The following is an 18,484-nucleotide window of genomic DNA, read 5'->3' as shown; positions in this document are numbered from 1 at the left end:
GTAAAAAGTTAATGAAACAACATAAACTGTAAGTTTCAATAAAATCTAGAATATTTTGTTTTATGAAATACCTGTGAGAATAGTATTCTGATCTAGTATGGATCCACCGCATTGATATTCTTCTTGCGCGCCATTTCCATGAAAGATTGCTGCATGCCACGGCCAGTGGCCGGCCTTGGCGTCTACTCCTTGATGAATAAGGTAAACTGACTTCACCTTACGTCTACCGCATGATAAATATTCCTCTTCTTGTCCACATGCATGCGACATGAAACACAGAAACGCACATACTACAAGAAACCGTTTCGGTGAACAATACATTATTACACAGAAAAGCACACAAAACTTCGCACAACAACTGGACCGTAACTTAAGAAAAGACGGACACTAAACCGCACTCTGCCGTGGCAAGGAAGTTAGTGATCTGCTTTTGCCACGAGATGAAAGAATAAAGCAATAGTTAGTTCTGATGTTTTGTGGATGTTGGATTTGGGGAAACCCCCAAAACTGGTTCCTAATCGAAACATAAAGTTCTGGCTTGTGAATCTTCATCGCGCTCGGCCAAATCAATGTTGGGTTATGCAAATTTGGAAGCTTATGCGTGAATAGTGAATACCGGTTTGGCTGCATGTGGTTGATAGCGTGTAGGCAAAAGCAGAGGCTCGACAGCGTATTAAACAGGTATTGCAATATAAATGTAGTCTTTTTTCGTTCAAAACTTTGTTCTGCAAAATGGTTACTCACCATCTGCTAACATGTGTGTTCGTCCAGTTCTTCTTCGCTTATTTTTAAAACGTGTTTTCTATCCGCGGCAACGATAATCTTTGGCCCTCGAACGGTCTGTATTCGGGAGCGCTAAATAAGAACACCGAAAAAAGAAGCTCAGAGATGAGATGCCACTGATCTGAGTGACCGGTGCAAGAGCGTCGTGGCCGAGGGGACAAAAAGATAAAAACCGGGCCGGGATTTAACTCGTGAAGGTCTCGAATACCGTACGAAAAAACGCCTAAGATCGGTACGTTCGAGACCACAGCGAATCGATAAAACTGGCCCGCTAAAATCAACCAGCTCAAAACCGGTCCACGCACGGTGAAACTGCTAGGGCACGGGGAGCCCAGAGCTAGGGAAAGGGGAAACAATCAAACATCTTATCAACGACCGTTTGATTCTTCTTCCCCAAAATGCGTTCGATTGGCCCACGAAAGACCAAATCGTGCGGCTTGGTCGTCTAATGAATGAAGGGGTAAAGGCATCGTTTTATTGCCTACCCCCCTCTCTCTCCATAACTCTCACTCTTTCTCTCTCACTCATTGCATTCGGGACCGGTATCGTCGTTTGTTATCAAACCGTAGCCAAGCAGGTGGCAGCATTCAGCGAAACAAGGGTGCAATGAGTTTGATAACGCAATTTGATAGAATTCGTGGATGATGAGCGGAGAGGAAGGTAGATGGGTGTGATTGATTTTAAAATTAGAATGAGCAGCTTGGTGATGAAGCTTGGTTCGATTCCGGTTTCAAGCACAGAAAATAAAAGGCGTATAATCATTAGCTAGTTCGTAGCTCGTGAAAAACAGCATGGCCTAGGAATTCCTTTGCTCGAATTTAATCTGTTGCGTTGCAGAATAAAAAAAACGTCATAACTCACACTATGACCGCACAACGACCTGTTGCTTTCCTTTGAAGGCATTCAAGGCTTCAAGTTCAATGTAAAACTCCCATGTTGCCGAACACACGCCAAAGCTCTGCAGAGACCGCTCTGAAGTGTGAGATCGTGCCGTCTGAGGCATAAATCTCATACATTGCGGAAGCCATTGGAAGTGTTACCACCGCAATGAAGCAACTCAGGGCCGAAGATATGAACCAAAACAATAACCGATCGGCCGACACACGTACGTTTGCGCTTGCATACATCATTCGAACGATGCGACGGAACGCCGCGCACATGATGCTCGCGTAACGAAAGCCCTATTGCCTATACTGCTGCCAAGCATTTATTGTTGCTCGTACCGGCCAAAAAGGTACAACCGGTAAACAAGAAGCGGACGCCTGGTGGTTGGCTTGCCGGAACTGTCAAACACACTGTCAGGTACGCGCGGTTGCTGGCGGGGTAGAAAACTATTGGTTACCGTTGCTTAGTGACCACGGGCAATGTACCACCTAGCTGGAATGTGTTGTTTGTTTCTACCGTACGTCTCCCAGGTCAGTCTTGGCAAGCAGTTCAGTGTGGGCTGACGGGCAGATTTGGTTGGGGTCCTTTTTGGCGAAATTGTGTCATTTTTTCGGTCTATAATTACTTGAAAAGAACTCAAATTTACGTTAATCTAAATTGTGCAGTGTTTCAAATTGTTCGAACGAGGGTTTGGTTTACTTCTTCTAAATGGCGAAGAAGGGAGGAGTTCAGCAGCTGCAGACAGAAATCAACACCGATGATGAGTTTGAAAAATTTCTCGAGCGTGATGGACTGTTGGGTTAGTGTGTATGGTCTGAGCAAGAGGTCCTACTTAAGACAGTGCTGAGGCTCTTCTTTTTCAACTATTCTATTCTATCCCACAGTTTTGGATGTGTACACGGAATGGTGTGGACCGTGCGTGGGCATGATTGGAAGTCTGAAGAAAATCAAGCTGGAACTCGGCGGTGATAACTTGCAGCTCGCTATCGTACGTTGAGGCGGTGTAAACATACCAGTAAAAGTACCTATAAATACCGCAGTACACGATTATATTTATCTTTTCTTTTTTTCTAGTGCAAATCAGATGAAATCGGTGCCCTGAAGCGCTTTCGGAACAAAAGTGAACCCACGTGGCTGTTTGCTTCGGTGAGTAGTTTGATGATTTGATTTGAATTTTACAATCAGTGTATGCCGTTCGTTTTGAGTTATACGACCAGAGCGGAGCGTATTCCTCAGATGGTTGCATGTTAAAACGCCATCCAAAGGTACCATTCATGACAAACACCACAGTGTTCGCAATGAGAAGTTCATCGTTTAAAGTATGACCATTTACCAGCACACCCATAAAAGCTCCGTATCAGGGAGCTCTGCTTAAAGCGAATCCTGCGAGCCCACTTCACCTTTCGGCTGAATGTTAACCAGACAGTGAACCAAAAAACACACAACTTCCACCAAAGGCTAACAAATCAGCAACGACAGGTTTATGAAAATGAGCAGCTCCGATCGAAGGCAATTTATTGCGACAGTTCGATATGCGATACAACTGTTCTATGGAGAGAAAGAGATAGAAAGAGAAAGCGAGTTGACAACATTACAGCACAGCCCTGTAACCGGGGGAGGGCAGAGAAATGCATTTAAAGACTAGTTGATGGTTTAACCACAGCACGCCATCGGTTGCCAAAGGCGTCCATCATGTAGAAATGAATCCTAAATGGTGAACAGTTTCTTACAGGTATAAGCATCATTTGGAACTAAAAGCACAAGAATTTAAGCTTCTCTTTTTTAAGTTGCATACTTTAAAGTCGATTCTATTTTCATTATTTTTAAGTCCGCACCACTAATAATCAGTTTAAATCAAAGATCTTTTATGTTAAAACTACTTTATGCTTATAACAACATCACTCACTGTACCTGCTGCTAACAAATCGGATCGTGTGGTGTGCTGCAAAAAGTTTTTTTCCCGTCATCAACGTTTAGATTTTGACCCGATTTAACTTTTGCAGCCCATTACATGCGGCCCGGCAGCTCGATTTGTGTGTTGAGCAATTTCAACAATGAAAGTTGAAGGTCATTCGTGTCCGTATAAGGCAGTGTTGACTGTCTGTCATGTCGGTTGTTGGATGAAAAAGAAAATTGCAACAAATTTGCGTTTTAATTGAGGCACGAACATGGTGCAGGAAATTACAATTTAACTTAACGAACCTGAAGGATAGCGGTGCATAGGGGTGAAGGGTGTAGAGATTGATTCTATTTTTACCACCCCACAAAACACCAAAAAGCAGAATCCATTTTGTACCGCTTTCTGCAAACAAATCGTTTCAATTTTTATCGAAATTGGGCACGCAGCCACAGGGGCACCGTTTGCCTGCGGCTACATGACTGGGTGCGGAAAGTTGTCAATACTAATCGATACCGACACAGGCGGTCGGTCGTACGGTGGGGAAAGTAAATATTTCCACCCAACTCCCCCTCAGCTGAGCGCGTACGAGGAACAACATAAAAGAACGTTTACGACATGCCCATAAACAGAGAGGACGGACGCATCCCCAGGAAGCGAGAAATTCGTCCCTTGAGCGGAGGACAGCGTGACAATATCCTTTTTTTCGGCCTGCCAATCATTCTTGTGTGCATCAAGGCCGAAGACCGCTCTGGTGTGTAAACTAATAAAGAAGCAAAGTTCAATCAATCAATTAAATCAACGCAATAACGCGTGCGCTTGGGGCCACGTTACCGCATTCTCGCACATAAAACATATCGTAAATGACCGCAGCATTGCAATGTTTGAATTTCATTTCCGTTAACGGCGCCTGTTTTGTGGCTAGAAGAGAAAACAACGCATCACACGTGTGTGTTTTGTAATGTTCTTGTAGAACTGTTTTGAGCGCCAAAGATTGAGCTGATTATTTCATTCGGAAACGCTTCTCCCTCATAGCACGGCAAGATCGTAAACCTGATGTTCGGTACCAATGTGCCGAAGCTGATCAATCTCATCACCGAAGAGCTGGACATCGAGCTGAAGTGCCGGGCGGGCGAGCTGGAGCGCACCTACTACGAGCTGTGGGAGCTAACGCCCGAAGAGCAGGAGCGGGAGGACGTGCGCCAGGAGCGGGAGGAGGAGGTGGCCCGCATCGAGAAGGAGGCGGCCGCCAAGAAGCGGCTCGACTACATCACGCACGTGACGGACGAGATCATGGGCAACATTCCGGACATGGGCATCACGCTGTTTATGCCGCACGTGCACAAGGACGTGTTCAAGAAGCTGCACGATCACGCCGAAAAGCACGACCTGCACATGAAGGAGAAGCGGCTGGTGCATCTGAACCCGAAGATGCTCGAGGTCCTGCACTTTGAGTGCGAAAACCGGCTCGCGGACGATGTGTTTGAGCAGATCTACTACAAGGACATCCAGGCGTACGTGTGGAAGCTTACGGAGGGCGAGACGCGCTCGCCGGAGGAGGTGATCGGGGCGTTCGTGAAGATCATCACCGAGCCGGTCGAGGTGCTGGACGCGGACGGCAACGTGGAGAAGGTGATTCCGCGCATGATCGAACCGCTCGAGATGCTGTACAGCGCGAACGACGGCACGTGGAAGATGGTGTCGAAACTGCCGCCCCAGAAGAGTGCCAGCTCGATCGCGACCACCAACTCGTCCGATTCGTCCCAGAACGTGTCGAAGGAAACGTTCGACGAGGAGGCGTGCCCCCGGCTGATCATACCGGGCGTGTGGACGCCAACGAACCGGCGTGCAAATGCGGCTCTCTTCTATCTCCTGTTCCGGCATGTGAGTAATCGAAAAGGGTTTGGTTTATTTAATTTCACTGTACATAATGGTTCCTGTTGTCTTTTCTATCCCGTCGACGCGTAGCTAACGGAGCACTTTCTTCCACCTGATCCGGTACCGGAACCGCCCCACATTTGCATGGTGTTTGACGCGTACAAGAAGCGGGACGTGCTCGAGGTGGCCATGAACGAAAAGTACAAAACGCAGGTGATGGCATTCGGGTACTTCAGTACCGGCGATCCAAAGACGGCCGAACTGATCGCCAAAACCACCGAACGCTACACGACCAAACGCCCCAACGTGAACGACAAGCTGATCATGAAGGTGTCCAAAGCGACCAGCCACGCGATGCTTGCGCTTACCGCGATGGGTCCGTGCTACGTCAGCCAGAATGCCGTCGAGGGGCAGGAGGAGTGTGCGGCACTGTTTCCCCCCAACTACAACTTTGTCGAGGAGGAGAACGAAACGGGCGAGGTGGAGAAGAAGAAGCACAAGAAGAAGCGGCGCGGCAAGAAGAGCGACACGTCGGTATCGTCGGCGACAGATTCGGCCGTTTCGACGACACCGTCAGCGGAACCGGGTGCTGACGGGCAGGGCGAGTTGGGCACGATCGGGGAAGGTTCCACCGGTGAGGAGGGTGAGACGACGTCCTCCTCGCAGAATTCGCCTGAAAAAACGGGTGGCGATCCGGAGGAGGGAGCTCCATCGTAAAGCAATTTCATCGGATCTCTCAAAAAAACACAGCGGAGCGGCATAATCTTTGTTTTATAATTCTTTTTAATTTCAAACCAGTTCTTCTCACGCTAGCAGCAAAGCGCTACTACGCTCATTAGCATACCTTTACGCTCACAGCTAAAAACGCATAAACTAAAATTCACTCTATCTTAAAATTAAAATCTGCGCATACATGAACTAGAGATGTTACTGTTGGCCGCAAACTAAAACCGCAAAAAAAAAAAAATAGAAAAACATTGCATTTGGAATGGCAGCACACACGATGAAGCGAACGGAAGGGCATTGCAGGCGTACTCTACGTGCGCAGTACGCGAACACGCACGAACCCTGCCTGGTAGCCGATGGCGTAGTACGCGTACGACGTGGTGTTCGGATTCCAGCGGATCTGGTTCAGCCGGACGGCGGGATAATGGCCGAGCTTGCCGCGTCGCCACGTCTTCAGATGAAGCGACGCCGTGTCCATAGCGGTGGGAACCTAAAGAGCATAACATAAAAGAGAGGGAGAAGAGAGAATCGTGTGAGTGATAAAAGCACGTTCAAGGTCAATAGAAGTGGCTTAGCTGTTAGCGGTATTTAATGAATGAATAACATGAATAAAATGAAACATAAACAGCGCTAACCGGTTCGCTTCGTTCGTCGTAGTAAGGCCTATGAACCATACTGACCTTGTCGGTGTCAGAAAAAAGAAGACCGTACTCTTCCGAGAACGCATCGTAGCGCGAAACATCGGCGGAATCGTTTTCCGGTTTCAGCTTCATTGAGATGGTTGTTGTTAAAACCTGTAAAATATGAATGAAATGTAAATTAGCTTCTACGTCGAGCGAAGTTCCAGCGACACCAGATCGATTTTGAACGCCCTGCCATGCGATGCTTGATATGGTCTATTCGGCAGCGTGTCCGCATCGCGCACGAGCGGGTTCAAGTTCGAAGCCCGGTTTGCTCTCTCTTCAACATAGCTCTCCCTACAATTGTAGCGGGTTTTTTACTACTCCCTCTATCTTCTATACCAATATTGGTAGCTATTCGTCAAGCATGAATCATGCACTACGTCTCACATCGCTCGCGTAAAAGCTTCCAAATACCAAATGTCTACGATTACGTTGTTGTGATTGAAGCGCGGGATGAGAGAGCGATTGGGGTGTGTCATCTTGTGTTTTTTGTTGTCAACGTTTGTTCATGTCTTAAGTAAGTAGGTAAGAACTGCCCACACCCCTTCCCCCCTCCCCCTCCCCACCTTTCCCCATGTGCTCCCTTACCTGTGCCATCTTTTTGTAGTTCATACCGAACACGAAAGGTACGGGACGGTGGCAAACCAAATCGCCACCACTGGTCGAAACCGCATTCATGCTCAGCCAATCATTCATGCCGAGATCGGTCATCTCGGCGCCGAGCGTAAATATGCCAAACATTCGCAGACCGATTTCGCGCGGCTGATGCACAGTGTACGCACACCGATCGATACACAGCGCATCGTCGTACGCAATCACCAGCACGGGGAAGTGCAGCATCCAGCGAAGGGCCGGCATGCGGCTTCGCACGATGGTGCTTAGCGATTCGAGCGGCTGGTACAGCCCACAGCGCAGATCGTACACCTTCAGCCGCCGGTCGGCATTGCACACCACGAGAAACCGCGTGCCGGAGCTGTAGTGTAGATCGAGCGCCGTGATGCAGCTGCTGCTAGAGTGCAGTATCCTGTGCACGGGCAGCAGCGTTCGGATGCCTTCCTTGGTCCCGCAGAGCAGCGTCGATTTGGCGGCCAAGTTCCACACCGCAACGACACCATTGGAGTAGCCGGCCGCCAGCACGTTGTGGCATTTTTCGCGGGACCACGCAATCCTCAACACGCTGCGACCGGTAAAATCAGCGGCAGGACCGTCGTGAGTCGGTGGAGTAGTGAAACTAAGCGAAAGCAGCATCACCGGCCGAAGGGGCAACACTCTGGGCGGCGTACCGGGCTTGGTGTCCTCCGGCATTTCCGCCATACTGCGACTCAGTGCGTACAGATGAACATCCCCATCGGACCCTGCGACCGCTAGCAGGCCGAGTCGATCGAAGTCGTCACCCTGGGCGGGATCGTTGTAGCAACCGCTCGGACAGAAAGCAATCTGCCAGATGGGCCCATAGTCACACGGGATCGCGAACGCCAGCCGAGGGTTGCGAGCTGTTATCTTCGACAAACTGCAAGTGACGACGCACAACGATTAATCGATAAGCCGTTCCGTTGCTAAGAGTGTGGCACACTTACCTCGGATTCTGAAGCGGCCCAACGTTCCAAATCTGCACGAGGCACTTGCGTGGCTGGGGCACGGCGAGCTCTTCGCAGCTGTAATACTCATCGTACGTCTGCTTGCACGCAATGGCCAGAAATTGATCCGCATCCGGCGGCACACCGTCCGGCAGGGGCAACCAGTCGAGCGACACTACCGGTCCGCCGGTGAAAAAGAGCTGCTCGCAACCGAGCGCTTCACCCTCGAACGTGCCCATCTGCTGCCAGCGGTTCTTGAACGGTTCCGCCGTATAGCCCGGATCGTACACCTTAGAATTGCACTGCACGTAGCGCATCGAGCGGGCCGTGTTCGGGAGGTAGTTGTGCAGATCGTGCAGCGAGCGGAAAAATGAAGTGTCCACATCGGGCCGAAGCTCACTGAACAGTAGCCGTGCGGTGTAATGGTCCCGCCGAAACTCGTGCGTCCATTTCACAGACATTAAGTAATAATTAGCCTTGTCCGCCTTGAAGTCGACCGATTCCTGGAACACCACTGAAAGGAGTGAAAAAAAGAGCCATGCATTAATCAGTAGAGAATTATGCCTCTTAAAGCATATACGTACTTTCTTTGTACACTTCCGTTTCCTCGCCAGCCGCCGCTGTCATCGAACTATCCAGCAGCTCGGATGTGTTGGCCTTGCTGGCTCCTCCTGTCTGCTGTTTTGCCGCGCCTTTCTTGCCACCGCTACCGTCGGCGCCCTTTTTCGCCTTGGATTTGTTCGCCCCCGCCGCCCCGGACTGCTTCTTGCCTCCCTTGCCCTTTTTCGCTTTCCCACCACCCAGCTCTTCATCCTCCGCGTCGAGCACCCCGCTGCTGTACGTATCGTCCGAAGCGCTTCCATTGCCGCTCGCTACGTACGCGTCCGAATCGCCGTCGCTGCCGAAAATCCCCGTATGCTGCTGCAGGGCCGCCTTGCGTACCAGATCCGGATGCACGAGCCGTATGTGGTCGTAGACCGTGCTCTGGTTCACGGTCATGTGTCCACACTTTACACACTGGTAGGCCGGTTTCGGATCGTTGCCGTCCTCCTGGTAGCTGTGCTCCCGGCGCATGCACTCCGCCGTCATGCCGAAGAACGCGCAGCCCTTCTTGGGGCACACACCTTCCTTCGATTGCTGCAGGTGCGTCAGCCAGCACTTCATGATGAACTCGGTCAGCCCGTCGCCGCTTATCTTGCGCACCAGCTACAAAACAAACGGGGAGATTTTGCATGAACGTCGTGTCGGTTTTTGTTTCACTCAGCAAAAGCTCAGCGCATTACCTCGTCACCCCCTGCTTCTTCGTTAATTTCTTTGGTCAGCTTTTTAATCAACCGCTCGGCGCTAAAAGCAAACACACACACACAACACAAAATTGCCTATTTTAATTTGCTCAGAAATGGGGACACAAATCCCATGGGGTTGAAGCTTACGTGGTGACCGACTTCCGTTTCATCCGTCCGCTCGGGGTCGTTGTATTGTCGGCCGTATGTTCAGCTGCCTGGCTCTCCTGCTGCTGCTGTTGCTGTTGTTGCTGTTTGAGCTTCAGTACCTTGCAGTGCTGCAGCTGGTGGACCGTTATGCTGACGGCTTTCATTTTCCGCCCGCAGTGCTCACAGGCCGTCTTGCTCTGCTCCAGCTCATCCTTCGACTTGCCGCACGTTTGCAGGTGCGAAGCCATGCCGGTGCCCGACTTTTTCACCTCGCCGCATCGTTCGCAGGCCACCTCCGCCCGCCGCTGCACCTTCATGAAGCGCTGTATTACGGCCGACATTGCCTTCACGTCCTGCAGATCGAACGGTTGATCGATGCCGACCCGATACGTGGCCCCGTTGTGAAAGTTGTAGTGCTCCTGCCACACATCCGGCACAATGCTGGTCCCACAGTGGCCACACTTTACCAGCGGGTTCTCCGGATCGAGCTCCAGGTGGGTGTGCTCGGCGACGATAGACTCATTGCCATTGGCCGGCGATTGTTTCGTCGCTGCGCCACGGCCACGGCCTCTTTTCCGTCCCTGCTTTACCGGTTCTTCGGGCGGAGGGGACGCTAGCAGTGCCCGACTGTTCCGCACGCGGATCATCTGGCGCGGGCGGGGCGTCACGATCTCCTCCTCCGATGCGCTTATCTCGGGGATGGCAAACGTCGGGGCGGCAGCTGCGCTGGAAGCTTTAGAATGTTTGGAGGAAGCAGTGAAGGACAAGTGAGAACCACCACCCCGCGCAGTACTAGAAACGGAAGGATCATCAGTGCTACAATCGACGGCAATGGCGGCGCTTTTCTGTGCAAGGTTGCTACGTACACGCAACGAGGAACGCTTCTTGCGGCGCAAGCGACGTCTCTTGACCGTCTTTGGCTCACCGCTAGAGGAAAGATCGTCACCATCGCTGGCAGTGTTGATTCTGTTGCGACTACTGCTGTTGTTGCTTTTGCTTCTGTTGCTGTTGCTGCTACTGCTACTACTGCTAGAGTGCCTTCCGCCGCTTTTCCGACTCCTGCTCGGTCGCTGTAACGTGTCATGCTTTTCCTTAACGCTTGCTTTCATCTTCTGCTCAGGCTTGCTGATCTCATCTTTGCCCTCGACGCCATGATTTGTATCGTTTCCAGCCCCTCCACTACCATTGGTAGTTTTCGATGGCTTTTCTCTATTAACAACCGCCGCATCAACGGTTGAAGATAACCCATCCGTCGAACAGTCAGACACTACCTCGTTGTTCGGTGCGTCCGAACTATCAAACAGTGGCATTTCCACCATCGGAGGAGTTATCAATTTCGCCCTCTTCTGGGGCATTCTTCTACCAGCAGCCGGGCGTTTCGCGGCCCTTTTCTTGGCATTCCCTTTAACTGGTCCTTCTGTTACCTTATTCATTGGAGTATTTATTGTTTCGACCATAGGCAAAATTGAAGAACTCGCCGGTTCTCTCTCTACTACAGCGTTGCTCGTTGCATTATCACAGGTTCCGGTATTCACGCACGCAGTGGAAACATCTAACAGTTTAACAGGTGTCTCTTTTGCCGTGTCGATTTTATCACAGGTTTTGTCGTGCTCGCGTTTGATTACACCGTCGATTACGCCGGTACAAGCTACTGCCGGAGCGACTGACAGTTCATCTGAGCATTGCTTTACATCGTTATCCGAGTCCAGCAGCGATTCTGCTTCTTTAATCTCTACTGCAGCCTCATCTGCCATTCTATCACAGATGTCGGAACGTTCTTTCTCCAGATCCGCTAGTACAGCGCGCATTGATGTACTGCAACCGGAACTGCGCGCTTTCTGTTGCACGATAGGGCGGTCGTTCTGCACGGTCGAACCGTCTTTGTTGCAGAAAATGCTTAATATCTTCTCTTCTACCAGTGACTCATCCGACGTTGTCGTACAATCATCCGATTCTACAACAATGTTCTCCTCATTCTGCTGCCGCCGCTCGCGTTCTTGCCCCCGGATATATCGTTCCAGTGGGGATAGGCTTCGCTCCTCGTCCGATTCCGTCGAGGAGGAGGAGACGTAATTCAAGCGCTGCTTCTCTTGCTGCACCAAATCCTCAATCAAAGACTCATAGTTAACGTGCTTCAGTAATAGCTCCACTAACTCGTCCCTTCGCCTTTTACGCTTTTTTCGCTTCGGTTTTTGTTTCTGCTTTCTTCCACCGGAAGTTGATGTTGGTTTGGTGGGAGTCACGGAGGCAACCGACAACTCTTCCTCCATACGATCGAACTCCTCTTCAACGGAAGCGGTGTCTACGGACATGACACGGTTTTCGCGCCTCATGCGTGCCATAGCAATGATCAAGTCTACACCGGTCGCTGGTTCTGGTACCGGAATGGATGCTTCTTCCACTACCGGATGTGGCTTATCCTTTTGTTTTTCGGGCTCAATTGGTGGTGGAGCCAATTTCGGTTCATCCGGCACCTGGTCGGTGAGTTCTGGTGGCGGAATGGGTGATTCTTCCACAACAGGAAGTGTCTCATCATTTTGTTTTTCGGGCTCAATTGGTAGTGGTGCCAATATCGGTTCATCTGGCACCGGGTTGGGGAGTTCTGGTGGCGGAACAAGTGGTTCTTCTACTGCCACTACCACATGAGAAGCTTTTGGTACTTCTGCTTTCTCTGGAGATAACAGTTTCGATTCATCTGGCACCTTATCGGTACGTTCTGATGGTACTTCTACTACCACTACGGAAGTAGAAGTATCTTCTGATGCTGAAATAGGAAATTCTTCATCTGCTAGTAGCGAGTGAGAGACATGTTTTGGTTCTTCGGTTTTCTCTGGAGATACTAACGTCGGTTCATCTGGCTCCTGATCGATACGTATTGGTGGTACTTCTATTGCCACTATCGAATTAGAAATATCTTCTGGTGGTGATGTAGATAAATCATTATCAGCTACTACCGAGTGAGAAGCATCTTTTGATTCTTGAGTTTTCTCTGGAGATATCGGCTTCGGTTCATCTGACACCTGATCGGTACGTACTGATGGTGCTTCTATTGTCGCTACCGAGTTAGAAATAACTGCTGGAGGTGAAGTTGGCAATTCTTCTTCTACTACTACCGACTGAGAAACATCTTTTGATTCTTCAGTTTTCTCTGGAGATACCAGCTTTGGTTCATCTGTAGGTTGTTGGATAGGTTCGATTACCGAAATCGATACATCCGGTACCGAAAGCGATTTATCTTTTGGTTCTTCGATCGTCTCTATTGGTACCAGCTTTGAGTCATCCCGCACAATGTTTGAAGCTTCACTGTTCTTAATGATGTCATCCCTTTCTATTGCCTCCGCTGCTTCAACGAATTGATCATTACTGCGACGTTCTTTTCCAAATTCTACAATGTTACTGTGGCTTACAGTAGCGGGAGGCTCGATTTCCTCGACGCATTCATTATCAGACCCACCAGGCTGAGACTCTTCCGCACTATCCTGACATTGATGATCCTCTTGATCACTGCATTGCTCATCCACAACAGATTCTTCGGTGGCTGTATTCACCGGTGCAGCGCCTACGGATGCAGGAACATTTTCCTTCTTCACTACTGGAACGGCTATTGAAGATGTTTCAGCTGCTTCACTCTTTACATTTGCCACGGGAGACACGTTATCATCGGAAACAGTTGCATCAGGTTCACGTGTGTCGGAACAAGCTGTAAGAATATTTGTAAACGTATTTCTAACTACTGTCTTAGGATATTCGCTCATCGTTGCTGGCAGTGATTGTGCTAACTGGTCACTATCATCCGTGGGCACACATTGCTCTACTTCATCCGGAGGCTCATCTGCTGAAGACTTTTCTATTGACTGCAGCATCGCATCAATTGTGCGGGCACGATCCGCAAAATCTCGTTCAGCATTGTCAATTGAAGCGTTGGAAAAACCATAAAATCCATTCGTTTCTAGGTTGCATCTATTGACTGAGGCGAGACGAACTTCATCACACGCATCGTTGCTTTCGTCGACCTTGCTGAGTTGGTCATCGTGCGTATCTTTCGTTTCGAGCTTTGGGGCGACCTGTGGAGGATCGTTCGATGCGGTGGTAAAGTAATTATTGTTTAAAGTATCAGGCACTTGCTCCTTCTCCGCTGTGCATGATTTACTCGGTTCGACAGTAATCGTAGTAGGGATTTCAGGCACTGAGTCGTGGTGGCTTTTCGAGCTGATTATATTCGGCTGCTTCCCATAATTACCATATTGTCGCGGCATAATTTCTGACGGTACCGGTTCGTCTCGAGGAAGATTGTTTTCCGCTTTCTGCTTTATGTTCTGCAACATTTTGGCACGCAGCATGCTCAGCGTTGTGGGCGAACATCCTCCCTTACCTGCATCGGGCTGTTTCTTCTCCCTTCCTGCGCTTGGATGACGATTCTTTGCTCCGGAGTTCTGACCGACGGATGATGATGAGGAGGAAGTGGAGGAGAGCGACGATTGGCTGTCAGGATCGACAGAGTCACATCCTTGAATTACGATTTTGGGCACAATGCGAGGATCAACCGGTACATCCATGCGGGATGCTTCCGCTGAGTTGCTGCCATGCGCGGGTGTTAATGTCACCGAAACGATCGGTGTGGGCAGTCTGGGTGGAGCTGTACTGGCATATGAAACGTTCTGCGATAACGTCGGACGAATGGTGACTATTGGCGGGGGGAGACATATGGGTCGGGAGGGTGTCGAAGGAATGTTCGCGAAACAGACGGGATTCGGTTGAGGCAGCACGGTAACGCTCACAACAGACGGCGGCAGCGGCACTGTGGAAGGTACGGTGGCAAACGTCGAATTTACATCGTGACCAATAATAAACACCTTCGGGTACTGGCTGGAAGAGTCAGCCGCGGTGCAGATAGGTTGACCCAGTGATTGTGTCACCGCCAAAGAGGAAGACGCACTGGGAATGCTTATTACAGCCGAACTATCCGGGAACGTGTAGCTGTGCTGGTGTGTTGTTCCGAATGAAGAAACGTTCGGTATTGGCTGTCCCGACTGTCCGGGGACGTTAAAAAGACGCGGCAGAACAACACTTGAAATGATGTTCACCTTACATTCGTCCTTTGTAGGAGTAGCTTTCTTCAGAACGACTGGTGGGACGCTTGGCAACACACTAACGCTTTCAACCACCGTCTGAGAAGGAGCAGCAACGGTCACATTACTCTTCGCTGACGCTGTCTTAGCGGAACCTTTAGCTTTTCCTTTCTTCAAACTGTTCATCAGCAGCAGTTTCGTTTCATCCGTAAGTTTGTGCACTTTTTGTATCTTCTTCACGCCGGAAGTTTGTCCCCCCGCGACGGGAGATGATGCTTCGGGAGGTGCTGCCGGTGGTTTGGCCGGGGCCGGTGCTATTTTCGGCACCATGTTTTGCTGGTTCAACACATTATCTGGACGACTCTCTAGGACTGACAACTCGTTGGGCGTTTGTAGCGTTTTAGTTGCCGAATAATCAAGCACAGTGGGAACAGCATCAAGTTCGGAGCATGCTTTCGATGGTTCCACATCCAACAACGTCTGATCTTTGATCGGGCATTGTGAGGGAGCAGACGGAGGCGGAGGCACATTTGAAGAATTTACAATTTGTTTCTGGTTTTCCTGATTTTCTTGCGATTCTTTGCTGAGTGAATCGGTACGTTGGTTCGCGATGAGTGATGGTTTCGGAGTGGCCGCTTCCTTGCCGTTTCCCTTCGCTGGTATTGTTTTGCCCTTTTTCTTGATGTGACTTTTCAACAAGTTGGTCAGATCTGCCGAAAGCTTACCCAAAGGAATGGCACGCTTGATCGTTTTGGTGCCGACCGTAGCCGCGACGGGTGTGCTCGAGAGTGCTGTTTGAGAAATGGACTGTTTGCTAACATCATCTAGGGTTGTAGTTGAAGCTTGTGGTGCGTTGTCAATGGCAACGATCGTGCTGTTAGTAGCCTCCGATACCGATGAATTCTCCTGTTGAGCCGTCTGCTCTTTGACATCACAAACAACTAAATTGGCCGTTTGAGATACATTCTTCGCATCCGTCTCGTTTTCGTTTGTTTCCGATTGGACGGATTGTACTGAATGTTGCAAAACGTTCGTTTCGTCTACAACCTCAACTGAATGTTTCGGTTCTTCCGGTTTTTCGCTTGTTACAATCGAATGTGTACTGTGTGATGTAACTTGTGATGACGTGTTTGGAATGTTAGTAAGCGTCTCATCCTTATCCTCCTCCTGCCTTGTATCTTCCTTTTCGGCCACTGGTTCACTCTCCGGATCTAGTAAAGCGCGTTTCTCCTCGTTTTCAGCTGCATTTGCCACTGTGCTTTCAGGGCTGCTGGAGGACGAAGGCTCCTGGCTGGTTGTGTTTGTCTTTTTCAGAATCGATTTCGCCGGCTTCAGCTGGGGCAGTATTGCAACTTTCGGTTTTATCCGCCGGAAGGCGGTGACCGGTTTGGAGGGTGCTGGAGGATTACTGTTGGCGTCTTTTTTAGACTCTTCCGGCGCTGTGATGCTCTTAGACACCTCCTCCTCCTGCAATCGTTGCTCTTGCGTAGTATCTTCAACCACTGCTGATATTGGTACGGGAGCAGCCGGCACCATGCTGTCGGTACTGTTTGATTCCTCACTGTTGTTGGACACAGTTGCCGGCATGGGCTTGACTGTAGTTGTGCCGGCAGTTTTGTTCGATTTGGTGGTGCTGCTGTTACCGATCTTTCGCGCAACCACAGCAGGGATGATTTTTTTCCGCCGGAAAAAGTTACTGTTGCCGGCAGCAGCTGATCCGGGGGTCGATTTGTTTGATGCATCAGACATTGCGGCTGGTATTGCTTGGGCACTAATACACACACACGGACGTGATTTGCTGTTATCACTACGCTCACTAGCCCTTCTCCCAGCGGGGTTTGCAGGAATGCGGCCGGCGGGGCGTTTGCAGCGGGTGGCGACCAAATGTGACGAAAAAACCAATCGAGCTGCCAATCGGAGTGGAGTAGTACGGCACACAGGGCAGGCAGAAGTCTTGCAGCACAGTGGAACCAGACAGCGTAGCAGTAGTAGCAAACAGCAGAATCAACACACACGCACACACGCACACGCTTCACCTTCTTTTCCCTGCGGCTGTGGATTTAATGATGAGAGATTGTGAATTAGAACGAGGTGTATGTAGAGGAGGTGGGGAGGCGGGAGGGAAGAGCCGCGTGCTTACACGAACGGAACAGCTCTTTAACCACCGTGCGAGCAATTACCTTTGCGGAACTGTCTTTGCCGCAACGAAAATAAAAGCACGTGGAAAATATATGTCACTCACAGCAAGCCAAGGTGTCGTCCGTCCCTTCGAGAAACTACAATTGTGCCCCTTCTTTTCACGGAACACACACACACACAATCAGCTTTGGCAAAACGTCTCTCTCAGCTGATTCTGTCTCAACATGAAAACTGATCACGGCTAAAATATGTGCACTATAATTCAGATTCGAACCTTCAACTTGCTGCTGCCAGGGGATGTGCGTTGCGTGAAAACGCTAACCAATTGTGCCACGAACGAACAATCCTGTCCGAGCTGCGAAACGCAATAAGGTACCACACGCGTTTGACAGCGCTAAAAATAGAATTACCCCGTGGCTCTTCGGATCGTCTAGCTGTCACAAGCGTCACCTTGCGAACTGTCAAACACGTTTGAAGGTATAAAACGAACACAAAAAAAGAGCAATCTAATTTCAACTCCAATACACAGAAGCGCCTCACCATTGCAAAAGCTTTCGAAAAGCCTAGCAATTTATATGCGCCGGTTGTTTTTCGCCGTCGATTTTCACACATTTCCTTCCGTTTCGACCTACCACCCTCGAACCATATTACCTGACATCCCAGACAGCATCGTTTCGGTAGCCAGATGGTGGGCTACGCTCGGCTTAATGTCGGCATGCTGGAGCTCCTGACCGTCCGGCCCAATGTCGCACGGTTCCTCCTTGATGCAGGCTACAACAAACTGGGATGCATCCATGGTCGCGCGGCTTCCTGCTGTGTGTATGTATTTCAAATATCTGACCCTTCGCTCAATACCCTTCCCACCACTACTGCCGCCGCGTCACCACCAACAACAAACACGTACACAATCGCTACGGTACGGCCGCGCAAACACTTTCACTGAGACCCGCTGCCGGATTCACGACATTGGACACACGGAAACATTTTGTTCTACGACGAATCACAATTACCTCTGCTGTAGGCTGGGCGGATGAAATTGTAATCCTGTTTTGCTATCTGTAGCTTTGTGTACGTGACGCCTCAAGCTAGCGAGGAGCGACTTTTAACAAGTGTTGCCCTTTTTTGCTACTGGTTGCGGGCAGTTAGAGGGAATGAGGAGGAAAAGCAGGGCGTCTCATTCCCGCTCGAGGCTGTTCACTGAGGTTTTGTCGGTTTTGCTGATTGTTTAGCGGTTTCGTTGACCAGACACCGCTTGATTTTTTTAAGGTAAATTCATTTTGAAAATACACCATCGAATGAAAGCACGGATCAGTTTGCATTTGTGTGGGTGTCGCACCAAGGAGCCGGGGGCGGAACATTCAGAACGACAGTTTGTAAAACGAATTGTTGCGAATTATGGAGTCAAAATTAGTGC

At 49.9% G+C, this 18,484-nt stretch overlaps 2 protein-coding genes across 4 annotated transcripts; one reads left to right on the top strand and one right to left on the bottom strand.

Moving 5' to 3' along the window:
* Window positions 1-1,731: 1,731 nt before the first annotated feature.
* Window positions 1,732-6,418, top strand: LOC120955025 (uncharacterized). The gene is made up of 5 exons (XM_040375482.2): window positions 1,732-2,467; window positions 2,553-2,656; window positions 2,743-2,814; window positions 4,601-5,449; window positions 5,534-6,418. Exons 1-5 carry the CDS (start codon window positions 2,377-2,379, stop codon window positions 6,158-6,160), a joined length of 1,743 nt encoding a protein of 580 aa, XP_040231416.1. The 5' UTR covers window positions 1,732-2,376; the 3' UTR covers window positions 6,161-6,418.
* Window positions 6,207-17,824, bottom strand: LOC120955022 (uncharacterized). 3 transcript variants are annotated; one of them, XM_049609502.1, is made up of 9 exons: window positions 17,112-17,705; window positions 12,883-16,983; window positions 9,863-12,564; window positions 9,713-9,773; window positions 9,014-9,635; window positions 8,430-8,943; window positions 7,441-8,362; window positions 6,850-6,963; window positions 6,207-6,659 (listed from the first exon to the last, which is right to left on the bottom strand). In XM_049609502.1, the coding sequence occupies exons 2-9, from the start codon at window positions 16,678-16,680 to the stop codon at window positions 6,480-6,482; spliced, it is 8,913 nt and encodes a 2,970-aa protein (XP_049465459.1). In that variant the 5' UTR covers window positions 16,681-16,983; window positions 17,112-17,705; the 3' UTR covers window positions 6,207-6,479. The 3 variants fall into 3 exon arrangements, with proteins under 3 accessions (XP_049465459.1, XP_040231409.2, XP_040231408.2); XM_040375475.2 differs by lacking the exon at window positions 17,112-17,705 and adding an exon at window positions 17,722-17,824 and having other exon boundaries at window positions 9,863-16,983; XM_040375474.2 differs by having other exon boundaries at window positions 9,863-16,983.
* Window positions 17,825-18,484: the final 660 nt, after the last annotated feature.

The sequence above is a fragment of the Anopheles coluzzii genome, chromosome 3 (assembly GCF_943734685.1).
Source record: "Anopheles coluzzii chromosome 3, AcolN3, whole genome shotgun sequence".
NCBI classification, from domain to species: domain Eukaryota; kingdom Metazoa; phylum Arthropoda; class Insecta; order Diptera; family Culicidae; genus Anopheles; species Anopheles coluzzii.
Note: the sequence above shows the minus strand (reverse complement) of the source record. Positions and strands in the feature narration are given on the sequence as shown.

Coding starts and splice junctions, on each gene's coding strand:
- LOC120955025 (XM_040375482.2), top strand. CDS start 2,377: ATGGCGAAGAAGGGAGGAGTTCAGCAGCTGCAGACAGAAATCAACACC. Junction 2,815..4,600: donor CCACGTGGCTGTTTGCTTCG/GTGAGTAGTTTG, acceptor TCTCCCTCATAG/CACGGCAAGATCGTAAACCT. Junction 5,450..5,533: donor TCTATCTCCTGTTCCGGCAT/GTGAGTAATCGA, acceptor GTCGACGCGTAG/CTAACGGAGCACTTTCTTCC.
- LOC120955022 (XM_040375475.2), bottom strand. CDS start 16,680: ATGTCTGATGCATCAAACAAATCGACCCCCGGATCAGCTGCTGCCGGC. Junction 9,774..9,862: donor AAACGGAAGTCGGTCACCAC/GTAAGCTTCAAC, acceptor GTTTGCTTTTAG/CGCCGAGCGGTTGATTAAAA. Junction 6,964..7,440: donor ACTACAAAAAGATGGCACAG/GTAAGGGAGCAC, acceptor CATATTTTACAG/GTTTTAACAACAACCATCTC.